General features: G+C 43.7%; 1 protein-coding gene across 2 annotated transcripts in view; it reads right to left on the bottom strand.

The window, feature by feature from the left end:
* LOC134156213 (cadherin-4) overlaps window positions 1-10,603 on the bottom strand; it is a 459,282-nt gene extending 448,679 nt beyond the window's left edge. Inside the window, exons 1-2 of one of the 2 annotated variants that reach the window (XM_062604082.1) lie at window positions 10,461-10,603; window positions 8,280-8,391 (exon numbers count right to left, since the gene is read on the bottom strand). In XM_062604082.1, the coding sequence (XP_062460066.1) occupies window positions 8,280-8,391; window positions 10,461-10,523 (175 nt within the window). In that variant the 5' untranslated portion in view covers window positions 10,524-10,603. The remainder of the gene's footprint in view (window positions 1-8,279; window positions 8,392-10,460) is intronic. The other variant, XM_062604083.1, reaches the window with a different exon arrangement.

Consider the following 10,603-nt stretch of genomic DNA (forward strand, 5'->3'; position numbering starts at 1 on the left):
ACTGACCCACGTTTGACAATTCTTTAGACATGAACTGACAGAGCTAGCTCATACATAGCTTTGTACAGAACAATTTCTGAAACACTATTTATCTTTGTATAATTGCTATATTCATAATTTTTTAAAGACAATTCTGTTTAATAAGGATTGGAATTATACTAGACAAGCTGCACGTAACGAAATTTTAGACTGAAAGTAATTTTTGTGACTAACCTATGAACCGCTACAAAACCGTGATTTATAATAGGCATGGTAATAGCCTTAATGATTGCAGTGCTTCTGGGTATCAAGGAAACGCACAGACTGGCTCATTTCAAAGCAGAAAGGCCATTTATTTTTTTCTTTTCTCCTTCATGGGTGGCCCATACATATCTTCAAGGCCCTCGGAGGAGCTTCCAACATCCCCACTGTGTGTTCCACATAGTGGCTGCTATTACCATGCTAATGTTAATAGGTTGTAGTTTATGTGACCCCTCCGAGCAGAAGCTATTGCACAGTATAGCCGAGTGTTGAATTACTGCCACTGGCTCTCTATTACAAAACGCTGGCAAGTGCTGAGGAACAGTGGCAGGAAAGCAGCGAGGGCAAAGCAAAAAATAATTACAATTTCGTATTGGAAGGGAGCAGAAGGCAGGAATCTGAACAGGCTGGCAAAGAGGGATGCTGAAGCCTGGGGTCATGAGGCACGGGGCAGCAAGAGCGGCTACGCCGCTGCTTGCAATGACAGAGCAGCCCATATGCCAGAACATTTGCCACTTCTCTCCCCCTGTGCGACTGCAATTCAAAATTAATAAATTAGGGACAATGAATATAAGCAAGAAAAAAAAAAAAAATCAGGAAGCCTCTGGCAAAAAAAAAAAAAATAAATAAAATCTTGTTCAACTCAACTCTTTTTTTGTATTACAGAAAACTCTCCAGGGGAAGATTCTGCTGAATGAAGCGAAGTAGCCAGTTCTAATGACAAATATTTTGGGAAAACAGAAAGTCCATATGTTCTCCTTTTATTCTACTAAAAATAAAGAGGAAACCAAGAGCTTTTTGAATTTAAAATGTAACACTTCCATATGCCAGGAGACAAACTATGCCTAAGTTAAGTCTGGACATTAATGGAAGCAAACAGCAGAATGCTGGTCCCTGGTGTTTCAATTATTCTCTCTTTGGAGGTTATGCTTCCAAGAAGTTAAAGAAATACAATTTCCCTGTAAGGATCATTATTTCTGGGTTTTTTTGCAGGCCGTTGCAATGTTTTTATTTAAAGCTATTTGATCTGTATTTGCAGAAAAGCTCAGTTCATCCCTCTGCCTTTTCATACATTCACCTGTAAAGCTTTTCACAGAAACAGAGTGCAGCAGGGGCTGGACAGTGCCTCTGCAGATCATCTCATCCAAGTCCCTGCTCAGTACATGGTCAGCCAGAGCACGCTCAGGTCTGTGCCAAGTTGGGTTCTGAGCATCTCTAAGGATGGAGACTCCACAACATCTCTGGGCAACCTCCTCCAGTGTCTGACAACCCTCACACTGAACACGTCTTCTCACATTTAAGTGCAATGACCTGCATTTCAATTTATGCCCATCTCATTTTTCCCTTTCTCTGTGCACCACCAAAGAGTCTGGCTCTTGTCTAACCATTCAAAACTAGAGTTTCCCAAAGGAAATACTGGTCTTTATTTTCAAACACCACTCTCTGCTCTTAGTTCTTGATATTTCCATTTACTTAAAAATAAAATTAAGTTTATACAGGAATGGCACTAACTCTGAATATACCAGTGACCTCAAATCAAACAGGAAGACACTTCTTTCCCTATGTTACTCAAATTCATTATACAAAAAACATATTAAGAAGCAGATTTCCAACAAAATCCTATCCTCTGTAGTTTTAATCTCTTCTTGCCCTTCAAACTTAAGTATTATCTATATTACTAAAATATTATAAGCTATGCACATGGTGAACTAAGTATTCACCAGCTTTAGTCTGCAATGAAATAAGCGACCTCTAGAAAAGCCTCAGGCTCATTTCCAGGGTAGAAACTAAGGCAGAAGGAGGCTTGCACATAAGTATCAATGAAATTAGACAATAAGAACCGGCATTAGGTCAGTGAAAATAGAGCAAGAAAATACTTCACTGCTAGAAAAAATAAGTTTCAATTGCCACATGCAAAAAAACCCATAACGTCCAGAATGCTTTCAGCATCTGCTCTGTGAGATCAGAGCTTCGGAGCTCTGCCAGCAACAGTCAGTTTCTGAACGAAGAAGTGACTTTAAAATTGACATTTTGTAACCTTACGGACCTAACATTGGTCTGGAGTTCAAAATAACAGGTATTTCACAATAAACAACAAACTGCTACTATTCCTTACATGGCTCATTTCCTAAAAGCCTAACCATAAAGAAATTAAAGAATTAGAATTTGTTATTTCATTTTCTTCCTTAATATCTATTTATTTGGAGCGCCTAATTTGAAGCAGCACAATTCTTTGACAAATCCCTAAAAAAAAAAAAGAGAGAAAATTCCAGACTGCTGTTGGAGAAGCAGATTTATTCAGATAAAAATCAGTTAGCTCCCAGAATGCAGAAAAGAGTAATTTTACTGGGGTTTGAGGAATTTGGTTCAAAGCTCTGATCTAGAAAGCAATATATACAGTTATTAAACAGTGTAAGGGGATTAACTCTATAGAGCATTATTGACTACTCCAGTCTCATTAACTGCAGTTTTATTTAGATAAAAATGTCATCTTAAACATCATTTTTGTGTCAGAAGTTAGATCTGAAGAATAACATTAAAAATAAATATGCATCAGCAGTGCCGCAATCTGCACGAGCTCTTTCTGGAGTCTCCCCTGGAACTCTCGATTGAACTTAGGGTTTTGATTTACAGTGTGCCCATCAAGAGAAACTGCTTTTAAAAGAAGTTGTCCTGTGGAATGTGTGATGTGTTTTCTGAGAGGCAACTTCACTGGAGCATGTACAAGTTTAACATAGAAAGCTGATGTCTGCCTGACTCTTTTTCCTCTAAGAAAAGAATGAAGAAAGGTTATGGAAAGAGTTCTAGGTTCCCAGTGGACTTTTGCCTACTTTCAGACTTTATTAGGGAACTGCGAAGCTAATTACGTGTACGATAACTTCAGTTACTGCTTTTCATGCAGAATCACAGACGAGAAAATAATGAAAGCATGAATGGAAAAGTCTCTGCCTTTTAAACCTGGAGCAGCTCAGAGAAGGCACTGGATATTTCAGCAGACTGCAGCAGAGCTTCTGTACTGCTATGAGGACCATGCAACCCTCAAGAGGTGCTCAAAAGGCCCACCAAACACCAGAACAAATCCCAATATCCCTCACTGTCTTTGCTTCAAAAAAAGCATCTGTATAACACCCCAAGGATAACTCAGAAGACAGAGGCATGACCAGCTGCACAGGCAGCACTGCAGACACCCTGCACTCCCTACTGCCGCAGGATGGAGCATCCCCCTGAGCATGTTTCAGAGGTAGACCTTGACCTGCACCAAGCTATGAGCAAAGTTAACAGCAGCTGGGTACCTACGCATTTTTTGAACTGTAGATCCAGGAGAAGTGGGAAGCCAGATGTAGAAACAGGCAGAGCATCCCCATTAACCACTTCACATTCTGGGGCCACTCAACACTTCAGATACACGCTTGCCAAGTTCGTCACGGCAGAGGCAAGCCGCTTCCCCCTGGACACTTTGCAAAGCTGCTGGCATTCCTCCTGAAAGCTTTGTCTCATGCTTTCAGAGGCCAGTTTTCACGGATGCAACAGTATTTTGGAGCTGTACTATTTTTTTCTTTTCAAGTGGAGGCTGTTTGTACACTTCACTCAAACACTCCACATTCAGTTTCCTAGATTATCTCAACCACAAGAATGCAGTGCATCTACCTGCAAAAGGAAGTAGAGTATAACCCTACATTTACTATTCCATGAGTTACTAGCAACCAGACTCAAACCTAGTTCACAACAGCTTGGTCATATTCTCCCCTTACCCTTTCAGCATTTTTATTTATTGTTTGCTTCTACACCACCCCACGAAGAACTGGGAATCTGGGTTTGGTTTTTTTTATCTGTATGTTCTATATTTTCAAAACAGTATTTGCAGCCCTCCTGTTGGAAATGATGAGGGCTGAAAAAGATGAAGCCTTGGAAACCTCAGGCGGGAAGAATAAAAAGCTCTCACCATCAGGAACATCCTACCTCTAAAAAGTTTGTAAGAGATGACCTCCACACTGAATTCTTATGAATGAAACCCCAGATATTTCCATGAAGTTTTTTATATATATATATATATATACACACACACACACACTTTTTTTAACCAAAACCAACGCTAGTAAAAATCTTACTATAAAGCAACTACATTTTTATACATTTGCATATAGCTTGGCTACCTCTGGTTTCATACACTTGCTTAAAGCAGAACATGCTGGCACCGTTTATTCATCTTCCCCTATGAAAATAAACTCTGCTTCCACACGCTTCTACCCAAACGTAACTGCCCACACAAGTGAAGTTCTCCTGCTACATACAGGCACTATTTAGGATGGGCAGCAGAAACATGAATCACTGCAGAGGAAGAGATGCACATTAAAACAAAGAAGGGGCTGTACATCCCAACTGCTTACGTTGTCTGCTGATCACGAGGGAAGCTCCAAGTTGTTTTGTATAGCTGTATTTTTGAGAGGTGACCTGCTACAGCCGGGATGGTACAATGCTAGGAAAAGAAGGTGTTTAACACCGTGATGTCATTCCACCCACTACCAGTTGCCACGGTCGCACAGTACAGCAATAAAACTGGAATTTCTAATTTTGAAAAATGGTGGTGTTTTCTTTTTTTAAGTTACAATCTTCAAAAACCTCACAAAAAATGAAAAGGGCATAAAGCCAGTATCAGGAGTGTCAGCTCCCCTTGTATCATATTGCACGTCACTTTCAGCATCCTACTCCTTATTTATCTCCTTCCCCAAGAGGCCAATACTCATCATCATTCCCATACACCTGAGTTAATACTCAGGGATCAGGTCCCCTGAGGCACTGCTGAACTGCCTTCAGTGCAGTACTGCATGTCATTGCTTCCCACCCCTTAGGACCAATGTTAACATTAATGATTAGCAAAGAGAAAGATACCCGTGCCATAACTGTCCTCCAACATACTGCAGGCTTTGAGATTTTTCCTCAGGCTGAAGAAAACAGTTAACGATCCCATTTTAACCAGCAGTATGCATCAGTGATCAAGACTAAGTTTATTATCCTGCAAACAAAAAACAAAGACCAAATTCCAAAGTGGGCATTGGCTCCACAAATCAACTCAGTTAATACCCCATCAGAAGGCTACAGTGTTGGCAGCAATGGGTAATATGTGGTATTTGTGGCACTACTGGAGAAAACTATTTTAAGTCTAATTAACATGAAATTTTTAGAATGCAGATGCTTTTCATTTATACATAAAACAAAATGCCGTGACATTTCTCCCATCCATTTATCATAAACAAGTTAATTACTGTGTAACAAATAGCTCCTGGTAGAATCTGTGTTTTGAGGACGTTAGAGAGCTGACTCAAGCAAATAAGATGAACCACAAAGTAGTAGTTAATAGCTTATGGCATACTTATAATAAAACAATGACTCTGTAAAAGCTTTTGTTGTCAAATTAAAGCTAAGCTATTTCCATTGGAATGAGTCAATTATAAGCAGTCATTATCTGTTTAACTTGACTCAAACCTAGAATACTACAAGCACTTTCATTTTGATACATTCATAACCTTGCATACGTTTGAGAGCTGGATACAAAGCTTAAAAGGGAAATGTTGGGTTTATTGCCACACAACTTATTCCCGAACCAAGTAACATCTAAACTTCCCAGTGCTGGCTGAAGATCACCACTATGCCAAGGTTCGCGTATCACCTGATTTCTGATGAACAAACCTTTAAGCAGTCCTTGCTCAAGACCAAGTGAGGACTACACAGCATCACTGGGATCTCCTCAGAGCCATCTGAGCTACACACACACACATACTTTATCTTCCCCAGTTCCATGAAAGCACCAACAGGTGAATTCCTACCTACCTTTTTTTTAGGCAAACAGTCCCATTTGGCCTGAAAATGAATTACTGAATGCTGATGAGTAAGATGGTGGTAGCTGGCAGCAGAGCTTTGCGTGGTAAGATGGTGTGAAACAGTACATATGTCAATCTATCAAATTTGATACACTAAGCAATCTGAACCCATTTTTGGTCTGAACTATTGTACAATACTTCACCCAGATGGAAGAAAGAGATAAACATTTTATGCTTCAGACACATCAAGTGTGAGGAAGTAAAATTAAACCTCAACTGGAAAACTACCAATTTTACATGCTAGAGTATATATAAAGAACACAAGCATGAAGAAGAATTTTCTCCTCCATTACTGTACAAATTAATTGGATATCTTTTTTTCCTATGATAAACCACAGCATGTATTTAACTGTAGATTAAAAGGTGTTTATTCATTATCAAACACAGCATTTGCTTTTTTTTTCCCTTTCTCCAGTTGACAAAATGTTTACAAATGGCATAACTCATGACAGCGTTATCAGGACATGAATCTTACAAGTGGCGCATGCATACACAATATCCCGAGGGCCAGTGCAGCCCTAAATCAGAGGCAGGTTTGCCATGACTAATGTAAAACTACAGCTGGCCCCTAAAGCATAAAATTAAATAGAAATATATTTTCATTCAAATCAACTTGACAGCCTATCTAAATATAATTTCATATTTAAAAAATTATCAGTTAAAACTGAAATGAAATGACAGCCACTGTGCTGTCTTCGAAGTCACTGCCAGCTAACTCCCCTGAACAGACCTTCTGCTCCATCCCTATTGTCCACCTACATAAACACGCAGCACAGTTTGTCAAGCACTAGACTGCAAAAAATACTCCTCTGAGCAAACACATTAATGACAAGACTTCCTACACTATTTGGAGGACAATGTCTATCAAACAATTTCCGAAGCTAAAAAGCATGAAATTTACTATGAAATTTACTATTTACAGACTGACCTACACAGCCTTACAGTGTATAAGTTTGGGAAAAACTGATACTAAATATGTAAACAAGTGGTGTTTGGTTCTCTTTGAGCGTTGCTATATTCTTGGGCTTGTCTATTTAAAATACTTGTTTGGTTATCTTTAAATAGAAACTCCCCAACGTTTACTAATTGGTGCCAGGCCAGTCAAGAGAATTCCTGAACAGCAAAACTAAGACAACTGGGCTCAGAAACAAAACTGACTGCCAACTCATGTAGAGAAAAAATGTCCAGTCCTGGATTCTGTTGAAGCCAGAAAGAACACTGTCAAATCTTCCTCTCTTTCAAGAAAAATCAAAGTGACTGAGCAGGTGTTTGCTCTGGAGGAAGACAGAAATCCCAGTTTTCTGGCAGAGACATATGCACGTGAGTAAATGTACTCGGAAGAAAGTAGCAAAGGCTTATAAACCCTTGAGTAGAGCATCAAGTCCTGATGTGCTCCCCAGCTTCCACAACATACCAAGTGAACTGCCGTAGCATCCACCAAGGGTTAGTGATTTAACTCAAGGGGGGCGCTTTGGCTGGGGGAAGGATTTTGATCTTCACAAATTACCTTGGAGTAAAACAATGATTTTCTGTATGATGCAAATATAAAGTTTAATTATTTTTAACTTGAAAGGGAGAGACATCAATACACAGGATAATCTATGGTTACTTGGATTATGAGGATGTCTTAGAGTTTACAATCACAGAAGTGGTTATAATCCCGCAATTACTATAAAGCTAATTGGTAGCTTCTTTTTGTCTGTGTTTTCATGTTGTCAGTGGGGCAGTAATGAAAATGAATGCCACATTTGTGAACAGAATGTCTGTAGGCTTGTTTACCACATCTCCAACAACAACGTCTGCTTTATCATGCATTTCAAAGCAGAGATAATTTAAGGATCTTTGAATTTCATACATAAAATACTTTCTAAAATATCAAATGTAGAGTTTCTTCAGACAGGGTGGGAGTGGGAGACTTAGAAGTGAAATGATGACCTCGCATATTATAGGCAAACAATCTACCTGAAGCAGACAGCACACAGACTTTGAACGATCCATCTGTATTCAAAACCGCACTCAGGTAAACCACTTAGTGTTTCATCCTCCTACAAACATAATTCTGCAGACAATTTCACCATCAAAACCAGCATCTTTAAACCTCCTTTCACCTCCTGAAAACACAGTTATTGCAGAACCTATTAAGCTTTTTATTCCACTTACCTTTGAGTAACTTCTGCCCTTCCATGATGCTTTGGGAGACGAATGCTGTGTAGTCTTCTTCTGAAAAGCCAGGCTTGCATGTGGGTCTAACTGTAAGATCCCCATTGTGTGCCTGCAAAAACAAAATGAGGAAGACACACACCATGACTTCTGTCACTTGGGAAAACATTTTGCACCCGATGACTAGGTGTTTAGGTACAGGCAAACCTGAACAATAAAGTAGTGTACAAGTAGAAACTGCTTGTGCTGAAGTGCCTATCTCTTGGAGCGGATCCATACTGTAACTGCAGAAATAAAACGGGCCAGCACATAGTTGCCTGACTACAAGAGAGCACTGTTTGTAGGAAGGCTGGGATACTGGGCACTGTCAGAAGAGGGGATGAAACAAAGAGCAGCAATTCATCAAGGCTAGCACTCATACAGAAGCCACGCAAAGGCCTGATGTTGCAACACCCAAATCACTGAGTTTTGCTACCAAGAATCTGGGCAAACCCCAGGAGGAATAAAATCCCAGCTCCCAGCAGCCTCAGGAACTTACGACCACCTAAAGCCCCCTTCCTTCCCCTTCTGCCAGCTGCTGCCTCTGCGACCCTCCAGGCTCTGCGCCTGTCCAGCACTGGGGAGGAGATGCCCAATGAAAAATACATCGTTACTGAATGGCACAGCCCCACACACAACCTGCCAGGACCCGGCGGAAGCACCCAGCTAAACAATCTCCTGTAACTTTGGACTGCCTAGCAGGGAACCAGCTCCTGCCACACAGACAGGTTAGTCCTGTCATGGCATTCCAGGCTCCTTGGGATGAGGTACTCATTCCCCTACAAGGAAGGACGCAGACCCCAACTCACTGAAGGCATATGAGGCAGTGATTTATGCCTAAGAAGTGCCAAGTGCCTTATGCACAAGCAAGTGCCGGTAGCAAGGGATTTCTAACACTCACGGACTGCCGGCAGGGCTAAACCAGAGCATCGCTTAGAGATGCAGGCTGCACCTCCGACTCCTCCAGTCCCCGCAGCCGAAGCCAAGGGAACGGGAGAGTCACTTCCCCAATAAAGTGCAACTCCAGGCGTGCTCCTGCCTTCCCGGGGAGACGAGAACGGCTCCCCCGGGGTCCCCGAAACACTCCTGGACACAGATGATGCTGCAGTACGGAGAGAGGCAGAAGGGAAGAGGAGCGGAGGGTCCTTTTCGGAAGAGCTTAGTAAGCAGAAAGCAAGCCAACGTACTCTGCTAGAAATCCCGCTCGGGAGACGGATGCCAGCTACTGCATGGGAAGCGCAGGGAAGCGGCGGCTCTGTGGACTCTAACCGCCGCTGACAAGATGTTGCCATTGAGAAATATTTCAAAAGGTCTGACTGAAGATAACAGGCTCTGGATCGGAAATCGCCCAATTATTGAAACGGTGCTCGCTAGCTGCGAGCGCACCGGGGCTGCTTCTGCCCAGCCGCCAGCCTCCCGAGGGCTTGCACTCGGGACACCACGGATTCAACTTGGCACAGGGGGATTCAGGGACGAAAATAAGCGGCTCTTGTTCCCGCGGCCAGCCCAGCATCGAACACAGCAGCCGCCCCCCTCACCCAGTACCGCTGCAGCCACGCTTTCCGCCACCTGCTGATGCTCCGCGGACAGCCCTTAATTTGTGGGGGACACCCTGAAAACCCCAAACTTTTCAGGCCGCTGTCGCCAGCGCGGATCAGGCCCACTCCGTGTTTACGGGCTCGTGAAGACAAAAGTTGCCGGTGCGGCGGCAGCGGAGGGGCGGCTGGCAGAGAGCGGGCAGGGCTGCGCGGCGGCGCTGGGGCGCGGAGGCTCCGCGGGAGCGGCGGCACCGGGACGCGCCGCTACAGCGAAGTTTACCGGTAGCCGCGCACCGCGGAGGGCAAGTTTCTACCGGCGCGGCGGAGGCACCAGATGCAACGCGACCGACGGCGTTAAAAACCAGTGACTTCGAACCGCAAAGAGGATAAAAACAAGGAAGAAGCGGCGAAGGCGGCGGGAAGCTGCGGGGGCACCGCTCCCGCTCACCCACTCTCACGCTCCCGCACCCCGGCCGCACGGACCCCGAAGTTGCAGCGGGTATAGGCGGAGGGCGCGGAGAGGCAGCGGAAGCTCCGCTGGGCGCGGAGCCGTTGAGCGCTGACTTCCCCCCCTACCCCATCCCCGCGGTGCAGCCCCACTTACCGCTGCCACCGAGCCCCGGACGGGAAGGAGCAGCGCCAGCAGCACCCACGAGCCGGCCCTCATGGCCCCGGCCGGCCCAGCCGCGCGGGCTGTGGCGGTGCAGCCGAGCCGAGCCGCGCTGCGCAGAGCCGGGGCCGTGGAGC

The sequence above is a fragment of the Pezoporus occidentalis genome, unplaced genomic scaffold (genome assembly GCF_034315485.1).
Source record: "Pezoporus occidentalis ecotype Australia unplaced genomic scaffold, CSIRO_AGI_Poc_V1 ctg83, whole genome shotgun sequence".
NCBI classification, from domain to species: domain Eukaryota; kingdom Metazoa; phylum Chordata; class Aves; order Psittaciformes; family Psittacidae; genus Pezoporus; species Pezoporus occidentalis.